The sequence below is a fragment of the Lates calcarifer genome, linkage group LG8 (assembly GCF_001640805.2).
Source record: "Lates calcarifer isolate ASB-BC8 linkage group LG8, TLL_Latcal_v3, whole genome shotgun sequence".
Taxonomy (NCBI): domain Eukaryota; kingdom Metazoa; phylum Chordata; class Actinopteri; family Centropomidae; genus Lates; species Lates calcarifer.
In genome coordinates this window covers 8027150-8046564 of record NC_066840.1, presented here as the reverse complement: position 1 = coordinate 8046564, position 19415 = coordinate 8027150, and the positions used below count along the sequence as shown (strand labels likewise).

At 41.1% G+C, this 19415-nt stretch overlaps 1 protein-coding gene across 4 annotated transcripts in view; it reads left to right on the top strand.

Moving 5' to 3' along the window:
- The first annotated feature begins 3441 nt into the window (after window positions 1-3441).
- Window positions 3442-19415, top strand: part of unc5a (unc-5 netrin receptor A) — a 122587-nt gene continuing 106613 nt past the window's right edge. For all 4 annotated transcript variants that reach the window (XM_018675599.2, XM_018675598.2, XM_018675597.2 and 1 more), the window contains exon 1: window positions 3442-4127. In XM_018675599.2, coding sequence (XP_018531115.1) covers window positions 4037-4127 — 91 coding nt within the window. In that variant the 5' untranslated portion in view covers window positions 3442-4036. The remainder of the gene's footprint in view (window positions 4128-19415) is intronic.

Here is a 19415-nt window from a genome sequence, read left to right as displayed (position 1 = left end):
TTATGAGGTCTTTAAAATGCAAGTGCTCCTTTTTCTTCCTCTCACCTATTAGAGCTCACAGCTGTGAGGCAATTCAGGAAAGAAAAAAAAAATCAGGTTACCATGTGTTGAACTGTTTAAGTGCTAAGCAGCAGGTTTGATGAATTACAAGTCAGTTGGTTCATTTTGCTGACAGAATGCAAATTTATTTATGATCCTGAAACTGGGAGAAAATGAAATCATCATATATTTCCAAACGCTCACACAGTGTTTTAGATTAGGGGAGTCTATTTGGGATGGAAACACATTCTATGAATAAATTGTTTGAATTCCTGTTCGAAACAACTCTCAAACACCGCCTGGGCTTCTTTCAACTATTGAGCTCTTGAACTTACAAAGAATCTGCATTAAAAGGAAATCTTATTTTAGAGGGCACGACAGGACACCCGCTCTTCCTCCAAGTCAGGAGAGTTGTACTTTGAATCAAAAACACAAAATCAACTTTAATTTTTTTTTTTTTTTTTTGGAGTGTCTGCTTTTGATTTATAGTCAAGGAATAAAATGTGGCCCATTTCATATGATTTGCTGGTTATCCCATTTTACATTTTCATCAAATCACATTCTCGGGCCATATCTGTAAAATTGAGAAATCATCAGAGCTGAAGTGGTGGGATATTGGAAGTTCAGCTTCATCAGCAGTCTGTGCTGCTGAAATGAGAGACCTTCAGTAGGATCCTTCACCCCCCTCCACCCTCCCATCTCCTCCCAACCTCCCCTTCACTTTCTTCCTCTCTCCCCATCTCTCGCTCTCATTCGGTTTTGCTCCTCACTCAACTGCACAAGATGTGGTGAGATCACACGGAGGCTATTTTATCTCCACTTGTGTGAAATAATTTAATTAAACAAAGTCACAGCTATGCATAGCATAGCCCAATCATAACATTTTTACTGGTGTATTGAGAGCTACAGTAGATACAGTCATCAGGAGCATAGTAAAAGTGTATGTATTTCCATCACTAAAGTACTGATGATGATGGCTTTTCTAGCACTTACAGATAACGTGTGCTTTAACATCTTATCTATATTCAGTGTCATTTCACAGAGAGTGGATGACTTGGGTCCCACATCCATTATAGTATATTATAGAGACTGAAGGACCCACTGGAGATGCTATGATGTTAAAGTAATACCTTCTGTTCCAACATTGCTGGGATTTGTTTAACTCCTAATTAATTTTCCTAACCCCATATCAATAATATTTAATTAAAATTGATACACTATTGATCATCATACAGTCATTTTTGCATGGTAATTAATAGCTAAAATGCTGTGGCATGCAAATCTGAACCTCAATTTCATTCTCATTGGACTGCATCCTCATAAGTGGTTTGCAATGTAATATGCAATCCGCTGATGGCTTATTAAGATCTTTACAGTCATTTAATCTGAGACTGTGGTCAATTATATCTCTCTGGAGTAGCATTGCAGTTTAATTTGATATAAACAAAACAAGAGGCTGTGAAGCTGTGGTCATGATGGAAGTTGATACACCCTCTCTCTCCACACGTCTGTGCTGGAATGCAGACAGTCAGGGAACAGCACTGCATCCTCCTCAGGGGACCTCCTGTGTTGTTTGTAAACAATAAATAATATTAATTTCATGCTGGACACCTCCGTCGGATCGATGCTCATCGACCAAGGGAATCAGTTGTCTTTATAGGTTGCATATGTTGAGAGTGTAATTGTGCAGTTTATGTAATGACCCGGGAACACACAAGACTGTAACAATCTGTAACATACAAATGAGCCTCATGTTTTCTTAATACTTACCGGTCACCGAGTCATGGTCTCTTTGGATCATAGCTGTTCTGAATAATTCAAGATGATACAAGAGAAATGGTGTTTCTGTCTTTTTTTTTCATGATTGATTGCAGGAGAACGAGCTGCTTCAAGTCTCAGGATATTGTAACTCAAGCCAATGACGGAGAGAAAATTAATTACAACACCGCAAATCGATGAACAACTGAATGTGTCAACTCCCCATAGAGCTGTGATTGTTCATTGTAGTCTGATTGGGGGAGCACAAAGGGGGAGGTTGGAGGGTGGCGGGGGCAGGTGGGGGCAGGATTGCAGGACCCAGAAGAATCAGTGGAAAAGAAAAAGGTCATGGAAGAGGTTGACTCAGCAAACACACATCACAGCAAGAAAACACACTCTAATCATTTCTTCAAAAAACAGCTGAAGCTAAACTCCCTCCCTGTAAGAGAATATTATTCATTTACATATATATATATATATATATATATATATATATATATATATATATCCTCAGATCCTCATTTAAAATGCATGTTGCTTTTTTTTTGGTCAGGAAGAAAAAAAAAAGGCCCATACTGTGAAACTGGAAAAGACACACTCCAGCTTGCTCTGCCTGATAGGACACAGAGCAGATTAGCAGAACGAGGGAGATCATTACGAGCAACCTCACAAGTGACCACGGCTGAGTCATTCTCTTCCATTTAGCTGCTGAGCGCCTGCCTTCCCTCTCCCCTCCTCGCATTCACAGCGGCCGTCAGCATTCGATGGTGAACTATACGGATGTGGAGGTTTTCTGCATGTATGCGTGAGCGTGCATGTGTCTGCGCTTTGTACTGTGTACTGTCATTCTGACTGTGACTTTGACCTTTAGCAATGCTGGATGGAGAGAAGGCTTAATGAGTTTGTATAATAGCTGAGCTCTATCTGAGGAACCATCCATCTACACGAGCCCCATAATTAGCTGGTATAAGACAGTGGTCCAGTTCTGTGCTTTCACTTATTATTCTGCTGACTAGTAGTGTGGGTGTGGAGGAATGGATAAACAAAGACACAAACCCCCCACCCACCCCCATCCCCTCTCTAAAGTGTATTAATAATCGCCTGTCGATTCTGGCAGGCTTGTAAAAGGCATGGCTGAACAGTCTGATAATGACTCCGCACTGACACCCCCAGAAAGTGAGGAAAAAGCTATGTGGAACATAAGTCACAATCCTGGTCTGAGTTTGCTGACAGGCGTGCACTCTCATGGGAGCGCTAATCCTCATGCTTCCTCATCTGTGATTTGCCCGTCACTGATGTACTGCAGGTGACACACACAAACACACACACAAACCTCAAGACAAAGCAGAGGCACATTTAACTGAAACTCAATGACATGCAGATGTGGTCCGTGTGAATCTGCATGCAAAGCACCGATCTGATTCCTATCACACAGGACTGGATGTCATATCCATCATTTTCATACAAGGCAGAAACATATGAAAATCACACTTGCAAGGAAACGGATGAAATAATACCCAGTCTATCGTGCATCGCCAATATGAGATAAATTATGCTTATTCAAAATATGTAAATGTTTGCCTAAGAAAAAGGGGATATAACAGTAGGGCGCGCTCAGGACGCTCCATTCCCAGCGAGCACGCAGAATCCGCTCCTGGTTTTCCTGCTCCGCTCATCGCAGTGTATACCTTCCCTGAGTCCCCAACACTCCAGCATTGCTGTGCAAGCAGATGTTCTTTCTCTGATGCCAATCCTTAACATTTTTTTCGCATTTGGAGAAGGTATACTTTCGCGAGAAGGCTGCAAAGTGACAAGAAACAACAAGAAACTGCCACACTCCTCCTCAGTGAGAGAGAGAGAGACAAGGAGACAGTTGTGAACGGACATCGGGGGCTTTTGGAAAAATACAGTACAGTGAAACCCGCGGCGGCGGCAGCAGCAGCAGCAGCAGCGGCGGCAGAGAGAGCGAGGCAGCACTTTATTTACCACACCTGTGATGCGTTGTTCTGAGCAACGAAGACGCAAGACCGGGATACTGATGGTCCACGCTACGGCAGGAGGATATGTGTTGAGGAAAAGACTTGGGCGTTGTAAAGAGAAAAAAAAAAACAGGCGTTTACTTGTTTCAGAGGACACTCTTTCGGACCTGAAAAAGCTCAGTGTGTCAGTGTTTCTTCTCTGCTCCTTGCCCTTTTTCCTTAAAACTTAGGTGATTAAAAAAACACACACACACACGAAGATGCCCTTACTTCTGGGCCCCTTTGTCCGCTGTAGGTTCAGCGCTACTCTCCTTGTGCTCTGGCTCGTCTTCGCTGGCTTCACCTGCACTGGTGAGTTACAGTGTTTCATTTTATGCTTTTGGTTAATTGTATTGTTGTATTTTTATGTGTCGGGAAAAAACACAGTAAGCATACGCTGAAAGGCTGCACGTGACAAGTTGTTTGCCAACTGGGGTTTTTTTTTTTTATGTTGGCGAAATGCAGCCGCGCGTGACAGAGCACGTTGTTGGCAGTCTGTATTGTTCAGTAATTTGCTAGCACTCATCAATTAGCCTGCACCTTCAAGGTTACACGGGAGAAAGTCTGTCGCTTCTAACATGTCTACCAAGGTTAAAACTTGAGCCGAACGTCAAGTAGCTTTCTCGTGTTCCGTATATATTAATTTGAAGCAGCGCCATGAAGTGTGTAGCATGTATTTTCTCCGTACTGTCGTGACTGTGAGGGAAGTTAGGGCTACACCTGCTTGAAAGGAGTAAGAGCCAACCTGCACTACAGGAGGTTTTTTAACTGACGGGCCCGTGAATAATAAAAGGTAGCGCTCAGTAACATTATCCTGCTTTTATACTGTCACATAAACAACCCTCACTTCATTTTATCCGAGTCTAATTCCAATACAAGCACGATATCACCTCACTAATCATTGTGTTATTAAATCTTTGAGCCGTGGAGCTACGAACAGGACTGGGCAAACCGTATATATTCCTAACCCGTATCCATCCATCTAAACCGGGGAGCTGTGCTGGCTGCAAACAGGATCATTCAACTCCACGTTTCTCTCCGGCCAGGACCCATTCTTGCTGCATTTGCAGTATGGTGACAGCTTTACGGAGTTGGTAGACGACCTACTCGCACTGATGAGTTACATTTTATGATGTAGCCTCTTGGCCAGACACTCCCGATTGCATGCAAATGTGCTTTGATGTACAAAACAATCACCAACAGTGGGGGTGAGCCGAAGTACTCAGACTAGAGATAAGTTCCCCCCCCCAGTAGCAGCAAATAAGCCATTTGTGAGATAGTCTGTAACGTATTTTAAGATTTCCTTTCTGCTCTGCTGTATTTTTAATTTGAAAAATCGAATATCCTCATAGTAATATTATTAATAACAATACTGGTGCAAATGATACCTCAGTTTTTATGACAGAGGTATTTATTGACCCTTAATATTCCAGGTTGTACCGTGCACACCCTGTCATCTAACATTGAAATCTGTGATCTGATTGATGCAAGCAATCGCCCTTTTGCCCGTAATGCACCATTTTAAAACTCAGCATTTAGGCTATTTTTTCTTTACTCATTCTCTCTGATGCCAAATATCATCCTCACAATGCTGCACAGCTGGAAGCTGCTGGTGAGTATCCAAAACAGGAGAATTTCACACATCATTTGCCTTGCGCTTGCTTTCCGAACTGTTAACCTTGCTTTGGACAGAAAGCAAACATGTTAAAGTTGGTGTAATTGTGTCTCTTGCTTCAGGACACTGATATGATGAATTAAGAGGGCTTTTCTCTTGCATTAATTAGTGTATAATTATGAATATATTAGGATTAAATAAACAGTCGTGCTCCAGGGACCTCATACATCAAGCTAAGTAAGTAGCAGTGCGGTGGTATTTACAAGTCATTTTATGATGCATATTGAAACTGATGTATTTTGATAGGGTTGCTGGGTTATATGGGTACCGTGGTGTTTCAGTGGTTGGGTGATGTTGCCTTGCAGCAAGAAGTTACTTGGTGTTTCAGCTCTATGTGGACGTTGTTGCATGTTCTTCCCCTGTGCGTCGGGTTGCCTCCCACAGTCCAAACACCTGCAGCTGTAGGTCGATTTTCAAGGCTCTAAATTCCCATAGGTGTGACACTGTTTGTGTGTTTCTTTGTTTGCACCGTGATAGACTGGCAATGTGGCCGGGATGTTTCCCTGCCTTTCACTCAGTGCATGCTGGGATATGCTCCCAGCCCTCCTGTGACCCTGAATAGTAATGATCCAGTTCAGAAAATAGATAAGTACAGGGTTATAGGTAATGTTTTTCATTCTTTTCTGTTCTCTGTATCACATGTCTGGGCAGACCCTTTCTCTATGTCTCAGTCTGTCACTGTCTATCATGTATTAGGTCAGTGTAAGCATCCTTGTAAGCTCCCATCACAGCTTACAGGCTACTTTTATAGGACAGAGTGAGTTCCAGAAATGGATTGGAAGGTAATTTGGTAGCCAATTCTTTCTACATCAGGGCTGGGACAGTCTCAGCCGAGATCAGTCGAGTTATCCTCTGTCGAGAGGCAAGGTGCTGACTCTGCATTCATCGGTATCAAAAGCCGACTTGTCTTTTTTGCAGGGAAACATAACTCAGTCAGTAATAAAGGTAGGCCTGTCAATCTAGATTTGAGCTAGCTGAGCACTTTCCCTTTCACTGCGTTGTGAGTGATCTGACGGATCGGACAGAGGGGGGTAGGTGTGCTTTCAGCCTCAGGAACAAAGAATTGTACTGCACTGTGTGCACACACAGGATAAAGCAGGACAAGAATTTGCATACATGCATTTCTGCTGCATGTGTTGGGTTTATGTCTGCAGATTTTTCCAGCTCCTGTTGCTTCTGCTGTTTCCCCTTTTATTTAAACTGTTGAATTGTTAAATATTGTAAATCCTTTGTTACTTCCTCAAGAAAAGATCATCAAACGCGCAGCTATCAATGCAGAGAGGATAAAAATCCTGGATTTTTCTTTGTTTTTCCCTGTGCCCAGTGAGAGTGTTGCCAAGCAATTGTTGTCTGGTTCAGCGAGGGACCATGGGATTTGGTATCAGGCACCTTTCTACTTGTGTGAACAGTCACCTCAGAGCAATTACCACGGGGTGTATACCTTGTGATGATGCAAGGAGATGGCCATTAAATGACAACAAGCAGAAATCTATTGCATAATACAGTAATGTGCGACTTCCCATTTCTTAGCCCAGTAATATAAGCAATTCTTTTGCCAGATGTCTCTCATCATTCTAATGTGAATCATCCCAGAGTTGTCTTTTCTCGCACCCAGTTTTGTCTCTCCTCATTGACTCACTAAAGAATGCGATAAGGAGAGCGAAAGCCGGAATTAACATAATTTATTGGGGGAAATTGCCTTCTGGTCAAAGGAATTTAAAACCACTTCGTTTCTGTCCCATAGCTAATGCATGGCAAATGATCACCATGTATTTGCAGGGATATGGTCTTTTACAGGCAAGTGATAATTTACTACCAGAAAGAGTTTTTCTTCCCTCTAGTCATGGGAGATGAATTCAAATGACACAGACAACGGGAAGAATGTTGTACACTGGTGGAGGGTAATTTTAAATAAAGTTATTTATTTTCTCAACTGCTGATACTCACCCAGTAAATTAGCATGATGTAAAAATGCAGAATATATCATGCAAGGAGGCAATTTAGAAAAAAATCAGGGTAAAAAATTGAAATGATATCACTCCTCATGAGTACAAATGCTTGTTATGAATTTAAGGCTGCTTACAGAATTTGAATTGGACAGTATCACAGTGAACAAGAGTTGGAATTGCTTATTTGCAGGACAGAGCTGATCAAACATATGTATTTTTAAAATTCTCTTTCCATCATGTTAATTTGTTTGAATACAGATGAATTAAATGAATCTTCTTCCTGTCCAAGTTTTGCCAAATGTAATTTCTTCAGTTAGAGTTACTGTGATTAATGGAGGCAGAGATAATAGTTCAGCATAAATGAATAAAAGGTAAACAGTGCATGTCAACACAGGTCAGCTTTAAACAACGGAGGCGCACGCTTCATTTCGTGACAAATGCCTGGGCGCCTTATCTTTCAGAAGGCTATGTCCCTATGCTTATCATTTGCAAATGGCAATCTTGAGGAGTAAAGGAAGGACACAGCCGTTACTGAGGACACATGGAGGATGAACCTCGCAGAGGGGAGGAGTTAGGTGTTATTTTCTGCAGTCTGTGCAGAGGCCCTGCAAAGGCACTACATCTCTGTCAAACTCTGCCCTTTTGTTTCAATTACCCTATTTCTATGATTCAGGTCTATGTGAGAGCGCTTAGGGGTTGAAGTTGGGCTGTTTCCCTCCTGAAGTACAGTGCAGCATAGTCACAATCAGTGCTTTTCTATCTAGAAAGCATAGAGCTGACCTTTCACCTCTGATGTGGGATGAGATTACCCTATGTCTCAATGGGAACCTGCACCATAATTCATGGAAGGGCACAGGATCTGACATTGTATCAGCAGTTGGGAGATTTCCCTCAGTCTCTGCTGTTGTGTGTCTGTAGCTACTAACCATCCCATGCCAGTGAAAAGCCTGATATATCCAAAGGCCACCAATGAGAAGTGGGGATGAGCTTGTCCCAAGTCTTTCCCTGATGGGTCTAATCAAATGGTCTTTTCCCTGGGTCATCTCTTTCTCACACACTCCCTCGGTGAGAAAGAACTTACAGTGCTGACCTTGAACCTTGGATGCTATTGTGTTCTCTTGCAGGGGAAAAAAAAACATTTTACCACAGAACATGGGTCATGTGACTGTTGAGGTTGATGTCTGGAAGTGATCATAATGCTGCCAAAAGATGCAGTTTTTTTCCCTCTGAATCTCATGGCCATGATTTTGCTAACTATTGCTGGGAAAACATGTTGGACAGTTGGTGTGTGCTATAGCCTTTGATGCAGTATTTGTGTGAAAATACTTTCTTGTGTTCTTTTATAGTACCAATGATGTGCTGTCTGGCTGCTGACTCTGTACAGTGAGAATTGTGGCATGTTAGGAGATGTTTCCAGGTCCTTCCTGTTCGCCAAGTGATCAATACTCTTCTCCAAATGGTTAATTGGCCATCAGTCACTGTCAGAGGAAGCGCTTAGAAACCCAGAGGTGTCTTGGTGCAGCTCATAATAAGAGAGTGTCCAGTCCTCTGGGCCCTCTCCTGGCCTTTACTTCAGACCAGGTGGTGGCTGGGGAAGGCGGATCTGAATGCAATATGGAGAGCCATAGATTAATAGTTCCTTAGTGAGGCCACCAGGGAGCGATGTGAAAGCCACTTCCACTTCATCATACAGTGGACTGGATGGAAAGTCTGCAGAGCACGTGGTGGGGAAGCAACTTTGAAATGGTGTGAAGGTCATTTCATGTGAGCTGGTATTTGGCATGTCAATTTAATGTCATTGTAAAATCCTTATTTTCTGTCCATTAAAATCTTTTGTGTGTTTTTGTGGCAGGTGAGTTAACTGTATACATCTGTCTGTATGTTGTTGTAATAATATTAAGGAGAGGTGAGCTCATTTCAGTTTTCACAAGGCTGTTTTTCAGTAGCTTGTAGAGTAAAGTTAAGAGATAATGGTACCTTTATCTGCTACTTCAACCTTGAAGAGAAAACACACCTCCAACTGAATGTATGGCTCATTGTTATGCTTACCCCTGTTTAGCGTGGCATGTAAAAGACATAATTAGAAATCACCTAAAGGTACCCAGACAGCCCTGCTGGCGCTTGATTGGCAAGGGTATCTGAGGGAGGTCTGGCTCAGCCTGAGCCAGAATTTGTCATCTTGAAGTGATTTTGTTGACAAGACAGGAGGCACAGTGACCTTTCCTAATTATGTGTATATGTCCAGGCACCGATGCCTTAGGCAAGCAATTCAACTGAGTCAACAGAGCGCTGACTCTGGGAGTACATTCAAGCCCAGACAGCATGTTGTGTGATGTAAGGTTAGAATATGCTGGGTTTAGCAGCAAGCTTGTTAATAATTCAGTATTGATACAACATTACTGATGTCATTTGTGTCACCTTTTGCCTTGTCTCTTTACTTATAGATATATGAAGAAACAAATAGAAAGATCTTTTTGTTGCCTCCATTTTCCACTTGTACATGAAATCATCTCCAAAAATCATTCTGATCATACACGTTGATTCCCACAAAACATAAACCATTTATCATCTACCCTAAATATGTAGCAGTGAGTGAACAGCCTCTCTGATCTATGTAGGTCCCTCTGTTATTGTTTTTCCCAAACAAACCATTTCCCGATGTGAAATGAGGTCTAAACATTACAGATTCAAAGCTTAAAGCTAAGCAGCAGATTTTCTTGGCAAGGCCATCAGGAACACTAGGCTCACGGAAAACACATTCAAGTCCTTACTCCAATAGAATTAATCATGACAAACACAGCTACTGTCGAGGCTAGATGCTTTTCCTTTACAGCATGCCTTGCACTTGATTATGGCTTCTATGGATTTTAATGTCCACTGACAATGCATTCATGTTGAATCAAAGTGCATTTTCATACCTACAGTCTCTTGTCACCAATGTATGAATTTCAAAAGGTGAATACAGCTCTGCTCTGGCATTGTTTTAGTTAATTATCCACTGATTTACAGTCCTGTGTTTCAGGCAGAATTCATATTGAACGTTAAGTGATGAGAGAAAATAGACTCTTACGATGTTACAGCAGGAATGAGGTAGATTTCAGGTTTAAACTGTTGTAGGGCCGACGCCACTTTGGTCTGCAACAACAAATCATAATTGTTCTGTTTAAATTGGTACAAGCACAGGTAGACATCATTGATTACAATAGTAAACATCAATAAGTTGTAATCATTTAATTGCCATACTGTCACAAACAGTACTCTCAAATTTTCTGTAGTCATACCAAGACTTGTACTGTCAAAAGATAACATGCAGAAAAATTAAGGGGTTGATAGAAGAGGGTCCACGTTTGATTACCTGGCTAATTTAAAGTAATCTAAAGCAGCTTTTCCCTGTTTGTTCCTGTTTAAAAATCTTAACACCAGTCAACCCTTGTAAACATACAAAGTTCTCCTCCTCCTCATGATTTCCAGCGGGCTACGTATTGGACTACAGTTAGCACTATTTACTGTATCATTAAATATCCATATTGGGTTTGCTCAGTTAAAAGTTGGCAGGCAACTAAATCCAATATGTACCATTGTCTTGGAGAGAACATCTCGCCATAATCCATTTTAAAAACTGACAGTGGTGAATGTTTGATCAAGCCTGTGGGAGAAACTAGTGAACCAACTGTTGAAATAAAAGATTTGTTGAAATTAAGTGCTGCTCTGTGAAGTGCTGGTACGCCCAGTTTCCCAGAGGCTACCTGTGGTTATATGCTGCTGTAGCAATGTGGCAACATTTTCTCATATATCAAAAGTTGATTTACTAATCAGCACAATTTGAGGGTCTAACTTAAAGATGATAAAAAAGACTCCCTGAAGAGAAAAGTGAATTGAAATTGGGTCTTTGCCAGCAGATAGAGTTTGCTCCATTGTGGAAATGCCTCAGTTGTGTTTAGGTGATCGGAGTATGGGAGTTTGGGAGTTTGGGTAGGCGGTAGGTGATTTTAACTCCTGTTTCAATTCAGTGTTGGTCTTTGGCTCAGGATATGAATGTGGAATAGTTTTGTGTGTGTAAATGTAACTGTCAGCATGCAGGAAGATCTTTCTGGTGACAGCTCATACAAAACATTGCTCATTAGGAAAGACATTCACATGTTGAGACATAGAGTGTCTGCACTTTGTGTCTCATTTATTTTTAATTAAAAAGCTCCGGGCTTGTACACAGTATGTTGATATACCTTTCATTAGTGCACAACAGGTCTTGGGTCTGCTGGGTGCAGTCAATTGACAGATATAAACTGACATCAGCATGAATTCTGGTGTGGGTGGATAGAAGAAGTATTGTAGTTCTTGTTAGTGTTCAAGCTGCCTCTGTCAAGAAGACAGTATGATGTCACCACACTGTAGTACTTCCACTTTGGCCTAACAGATGCTACTTTACCTTAATTGAACACTGAATAATGTGGACTTGATGGTATGCTGTTTATAGACTTGAAAGTGCTTTTACAGGTTATTGATTACAATTTTGCTGTTGCTGCTTTTGGATGTTGGCACTGTTCAACTCCTTCAGTAAAAACAACAAAGCTCAGGTCAGTTTGCTCATTTAATTAATTTGCCCAACATGCAGTTGGGGCGGGCAGACATCTGGTGACCAATAAACAAGAATCTGAGGAGTTATTTGTTCGATGCGGCTGTCATTTAATGAATGTGAGTTGGTGTCCAATTTCAGGCAGTGATTGAATGTTCGCTGGCCTCTGACCGAGCTCAGTTCATATGATATTGTTAACAGCTCCTCTAATGACTTCATCCATCCTTTATTTCTGAGTCACTGTAGCAAATTTTTACTCCCAGTTCAGAACATCCCATCATTCATAAGCTGAAGACACTATAGAGGATTATTCATCTCAATTATTCCAGCTTTGACAATCTAATTGGAGCTGAAAAGTCCATTGGGATACACCAGGTATGTAGCACAGTAAAACAGGCTCATCCATTAGGCTTTAAACACCCTGACAAACTCTTGGCTATAATTGCTTACATTTTGATGTTTGCTGCATGTCTAAACATCTGCACATGCCCTGAACAAGTCCTGTTGGGTGCGGGGTATCACAGAGTCATCCCAAAAGTGGTCACAAATGTTGCCAAATGTCCATCTTCACTTGATCTGACGGTGGTGTTTTTAATCGTGAACACAGAGCAGCATTGTAAGTCACTCTGGATAAGAGCGCCTGCCAAATGTTGTAAATGTAATTGTGATGACAATAGCCAATGGAGTTTACAGTGAGGTGGAGCACACTGAGTCGAGTCTATTTTCCTCTACAGCTGTTTTGATCGGTGTCAAGATGGAGCTCTGTGAAGTCTGCGCTCTTGATGTTAGTGACATGTTAAAAGTCAGCAGGATGCAGTAGTTTTTCCTTCTCATCACATGTGGACATTTTTTGAGTGACTGAGAGTTTGGCGTGTGGAGTTTCAGTTTCAAAGTTCCTCTACTGTGCCCCCAGCTCTACTGTAATCGAAAAATATCATCCTTACTCTGTACAGTCAGAGAGTCAGAGACCACAAGCTGGGAATACAAAAATCCTTCATCTTTACTGAAACCATCTAAACCCACTCTTACACAGTATGTCAGGTCTAAATAAGCACCAGATGTTGGTAATTATGAGCCTTTAGATTTAAATTAACTATGTGCTCCCTTCTGTTTATTTAATGTATTGTCTGCACCATTATCATTAATGTATTTTTAGTATTGCAGTACTTGTAATATCACCCCTGGACTCCCATCTCACAGGGATTTTGATGTGGCATGTTCCTCTGCTCCAGCCCTCATGGCACCAGGGGGCTCCACTGGGCCAGACTGATGTGGTGCAGTATGGGGAAGGAGGGAGGACCAGATCCCCTTAATCTCTACTAGACATGACAACTTCATAAAGGCACATTAATCCACAATGAACAGCCGCTCTCTGGAGGGTTTGGGGGCTTTTTCTTTCTGCTTTAAGAGTGGGAAGCAGTGTCTGACTTACATTGGGCAGCACCACCCTGAAGGTCTGAGGAAGGTGATCCCTCTTCCTCTGTCTTTATCAATGTCTAATGAGGAAACCGAAAGAGAGAAATGAATAAATAAGGCAACTAAAGAGAAAATTGTAGGTTCTGTTTTTCTCCTTTTTGTCTTTTGTTTTTTTTAGGTTGGTCTGAATAGGCCAACCTCGCTGCCTGTTCTAGCATTACTCCCTCCTTCTGCCTTTTAATTTATCACCAGCCTCACCTCTTTACCTCCTATTTTATTTTCGTGCATATCAACATATCAACACACACAGGCACATAAACAGAACACCTACTCTTACCTGTAATTATCAGGCCAGACATTACTGTATATCAGCCTGATTGTTAGACCAAACTGTACTCTTACTGCTTACATTAACATATTTAAACCACTGTAATAATTCTGTGCTTTTGATACCTCTGATATACAGTGTTATGAGTTGTTGTTTTTTTTTTTTTTTTTTAACTTCAAACCTAAATGAAATGAGTATTTGGTGTGACCACACTGCCTTTAAAACAGCACCAGCTCTCCTCTGGCGTTTTTCAAGGTACCTGGCAGGTAGGTTGTTCCAAGCAACTTGGGAGAACTTGCCACAGCTTTCCTGTGGATTTAGGCTTTCTCATGTGATCCCAGACTGACTCCATGATGTTGGGATCAGGGCTCTGTGGGGGCCAGACCGTCTGTTGTTGGACTCCTTGTTCTTCGTTATGCCTCTGGCTGTACATTTGGGCTCATTGTCATGCTGCGGAATGAATTTGTGACCAATCAGATGCTTCCCTGGTGGTACAGCATGATGCATAAGAATCTATATATATCTAGAGTGCATTTGTACATTGCAGGTACATCTGTATGCTTTATATTCCACTGATACAGTAAGAGTACACTGTGCCTTGCTGTGCTCATACTTGAGCAGTCGCCTTCATGCTTTTCACTTAAGAAAAATGTTACTATGTGTTAGACTGTCTGTGACTGAGTAACCTTTCCCATTGTTCCTGCAGTTCTCAGTTGAAATCTCAAGTGTTCTTATGAATCATCTTATTTTCCATCTTTCCCAAGCTGCCGGAACCAGACTCCAGACCATGTCCTTGAATCACCCTCGTAATGTGTGACGAGAAGTGTCACTGTGAGAACTGCGAGGTTTGACAGTCCATGCTTAGCTATTTAAAATCATACTTCTGGTTTTAAAAATTACCCGACTGAAAACTTGGACAGATTGGTTTCAGGCTGAATCATCACAAAGCCAAATGCAATTTGGCTTATTTTCTAATTTCTTGGTCTACAACATACACTGCATATGGCTTTGCTCTGCCATTTTCACTAAAGTAATGATTAAATAATAACTTTTCAGACAGGGACAGATTGTTGTTGAAAATGTCATTGTTAAACTTTTTTCATCCTCCTTTCCATTTTTTTTATCTGTTTTTCTGCAGAAATGTTACACTGTGAAATCCTAAGCTTTTACACACGAGCAGAGTAATCATTTTAAGAAGATCATTTGCTACACAAAAAAAGTCTTTTATCTTTGTGCACTCTGCTACAGAAGTCTTCAAGTCCCTGTCCAGATTTGTAAAAAAGGATTTGTCCCACTCGTGTTCAAAGGATCGAGATGAAATTGTGAAACAAACCAGTCCCATGTATAAAAAAGGACTTCCTAACTTGGATAACATTTCTAAGAACTCACAAAGGCGCTTTTCTCTTGCCTTGGCAGCCCTCAGCTTTCCTTTTATCAAACTTGTCTCACCTTTCAGATTCCATTATATTAATCAACGCCTTAGCTCTCTTCACTCATTAGAGGAGCCTGAGAAGCACACAGATCATTTGGAAATACAATTTTTGTCTACTCTTCTATGTCCGCTTTACCCCTTTACAGTTACAACTTGCCAGTAAAACACATCTCCTGCACTGAGATAAGTAGCTCTCTTTGGTTTAGATTCATGTGTCGACTTTTTTTCCCCCAACATAAACTTGGGCATTATCTGTGCCCATCGTGTGTAACAGGCTGCCATTTTGTGTTAAGCCAGCACTGATGCATAGAGCCTTTCCACAGCTTTGTGGAAACTGCCAGCGCCTAAAGCAAACAGTAGGGCTCAAGGTCCCACAAGTATGTAGCAGCCAAGTAAACCCATTAACTGCCTATAGAGTGGTTTGTGGTATTGTCTCCACGTGATGCCTTCCACAAATGAACCACGAGCTGATTTTACTCTTTGTTTGGCTATGTTGAATAACCAAGGACGAGTCAAGATGACACTTCACCCATTCTGTAACAAATGGCAGAGGAAATAAAATTTGCGATGAAGTAGTTGGAAAAACTTGGAGACTCTGCAGTTGTACTTAATTTACGGTGTAAAAAATAAGTTGTACATTATACAGTAATGCTGGTAAATCACAGCATAAGCATTTCACTTGGAAGATATAATTTGACAAGTCTGCAGCATTTCATTTTGGGGCACTGAGGCATGATACTTTCCTACTCTGAATTCTTCTATCCCTTCTCAACGTATGATGCCCAGCTGTACAAATTATTTGAATCGCCAGAAGGTGTTTGATTTATGCTGAGTCTGAGTTATCAGCTCCAAACAGGCCATGTAGCTTCTCCCTTATCATCCTACCCAGCCGCTTGCAGAATTTCTGCATGTTTTTGAGCTCAGCCCTAAATGTGATGACAATAGTCATGAACAGAACACAAAGACAAAAACTGCCACTTGCAGCAAAATGAGAGCCTCCCCCTCTTGCTTAATTTTTGTGTCGGATTTTCCTGCAGTATGTTTGACAAGAAGGGCTGGCAGCTTTACGCAGTGGCACAACTCAGGCTGTCGTGGGTGCTGCCCACCACGACCCCTGTCACACAATTAGCTCTCTCTGCTTTTCAGATAGCTAGAACAAAGGTGAACTCGGGAAGCTCAGGCTGTATTCAGTCAGAGTGGAGGGGTGTGTGAGACACTCTCATGACTCTAGGGCACTTTCTTGACCAGAGGAGTCGTTGGCTGTCATTAAACATCACTGTCTCCCTCCCCACTAATGGCATCTCCAGATTGTGCTATGAGGAACAAAGGCTGGTTGTATGAGATACTGAGGAAAAAATAGAGCGACCCCATTAGGGCTGCAGGCTGTGGTTTGTGACAGTGGCTGCAGACCTATAGAAGTGTCATGACAGATATGAACCAAGGAACAATTATAGGGTGATGTGCTTGAAGCTAAGCTGCCGGTTCCTTCACCAAAGAGGAGGAAAAAAAGTGTTGAATGAATAGCACGGCAAACACATGCTTGCACACACAGACACACAGACACACACACACACACTCCAGGCCTCTGAGTAATGTACACATACATTCATATGCATGTAACTGTGATAGGCTGTTAAAACTGTTAAAACAAACAATAAGGAGAAAAATCAAATGTTGGTGTTATTTTTCTCTTTCCTTTTTCCCTGTTGTTTTATTCATGAGGTTAAATCCAAAAGGTGAGCATGTTAACAAAACAAAACCGTATGCAGAATAACAACAAAATGAAATGTTATGAAGAATAATTTGTAATTTTCCTGTGGCTATGGAAATAAATAAATTCAATTGACTGAGCTGAATATTTTCCCTGATAATCACTTGCTTCAGAATTAATTTTTATTATATGCAAATTTGCATTATCCTGCCAGTAATCAATCTAAAATGGCACTTTTTTGGTATGACTGCCAACAGTAAAATATGAGTTAAACAGCAGGAGTGTATTGACTTGATCTTCATTCAATCTTGGTTGCTGTCACAGAGTCACTAGGAGGCAAACTAAATAGATAGCATATTTTTCTGGTGTGGGCACTGAAAGGCAGTGTTGAAGCATAGCAGCATTAAGTATGTTTTTAAACTACAGCTGCTAATTATGAATGCATAAACTAAAATGTAATCAAAAGCAGATTTTTGCTATCACAGTGGTCCCCTGTCTTTTTACAAGTAATCCTAATATACAGAATTGTCATTGGCTGTTGGATCCAAAACTAATTGGATTAAAAGACAAGCTCATTTGCCAAAATGTATTTATTACTGTTTATTCTCATTATTTTAAGCAGCACATATAGCCCCGGAGTAACAGCAGAAAAGTGACTGACAGTAAATCTCCATTTTAGCTGTCAGTCTCTGCAGGAAGTGGTTAAACTCAGCATCCTACTCCCTTTGGTAAAGTCTTGCTGTTTTTGTCCAAGGTTGACTCATAAAACATGATGCATTCTCCAGTGTAGTTCCTCTTAGAGAAATGCCATTTCTCAGTTCCTTTTTTATTTTGAGAGGAAATGTTCTTTTTCCACACTGTTAATTTGAGTGTTGGGGAATATTGTGTGCAAAGTCAGAATGTTGAATGTGCCATGTTTCTGCAAAGCATTGCAGGAGTACAAGGGTTGGCATCAGCGTTGTCACACTAAATCTCTGTCTCCATGACACTCGGAGTCAAAACATGAGCCTGGAAATGCAAGCCCTCCCAGTGTCAAGAAATCGTTCTTTCTCTGTGCTGGAGCTGCTAATGATTCTGGCAGAATTAAAAGTATTAAAGAAAGTTGTTAAATAATTTAATGATATCTCATTTAAAAAAGCACTGCAGATATTTAGAACCACAAGATTTGACCTGTTTTTTTTTTCTTCAAAGGCAGAGTGGTATTATCCCTTTACCCTCCCTATTTCCTAGGTCACAGCATGTATGCGGGTCCATGTGTCTAAGTTTCCCTACGGAAGCTGCAGAGTCCCACAGGTTTAGCTGTAATACCCTAGTTAATTCCCCTGCATGTCGGGTTATTGCCATCAAAGCTCCTGTGTCAGTTTATCCTCAGTTCTGGCTTATTCTTTCATTTTTACTGATGGCTTTATTACTCTGTGATACTATGAATGCCCCACCTGTCAATACACACACACACATATTCAGAGATACAAACACAAACATAGAGATGCCGTATGCTCACAGTGGTACTCTACATATTAGGATTTTAGCATCTCATCTGCTCTGTTTTTGCTACTATCCATTTTAGTTGCTATTCTGTGGCTCAGTCTTTCAGTAAAGATTCAAATGCCTCCAAGACAAAAAGTTTTAACTTGTCAGCTCAAACTTGTGTTCATGATATGTTTATAGACAAAATTGTTCACACCGTCCACACCCACATATTTCCCTGTTCTCCATGAACAGTTGGTAGCGCAGCGGTAGAAACTGAGGTTTCTGAGTAAAGATTTTCACCCCAGTTGGCAGAGTTCGTCATAAAGTTTGTGGGTTTAAATAGCAACTGATGCTCAGTTAACCATCTCATTTATAATTTACACAATGTGAGAACAGAAATTCCAATTAAACCAAAGTACTGCACACTCAAGGAATGTAGGATGGGGCTAAATGTTTCTCTAATAGCTTTTGAATTTGAATTAAAAAGTTAAAACACATATTCAGTTTATACAATATGTGTCTACTTCTACATGATACATGTCATGTGGTCTTTATTTGCTTTATTTGATCTTCATTAGTGGGAAAAAAAACAGTTAAATTGGCATTTATAACAGTGCAGTGGTTATTTACATGAACTTCACAACCGCCCCTTTATATAAACACCACCCACCGATAACCGAAAGGAGCAGGCATCACTGATATGACTTCATTAAATAAACCCTTGACCCCTGAGATGCTGGGTTGATCTATTTCCTCTAAGTCCCTTTACTTCACCAGAGAACGGAGATCCCACGCAGAGATTGTGGATGTGCTATCTTCCTATCTTTAATTTAGAAATTCAGGAGGACTGTGCACGGGTAAGATGGTTATCTGCACCCAGTGTCTGTCTTGTCACTTCATGCATGTTAGCTCTGCAAAAGCCTCCTTTGGGACCACATAACTGGCTGCCTTGCCATACTTTAAAATAGCTTTCTTTGTCTGTCCTTTCCCTAATGACCACTGATCGGGGTGATGATGTCGGAGATAATTTCTGAAAATTTCAATCA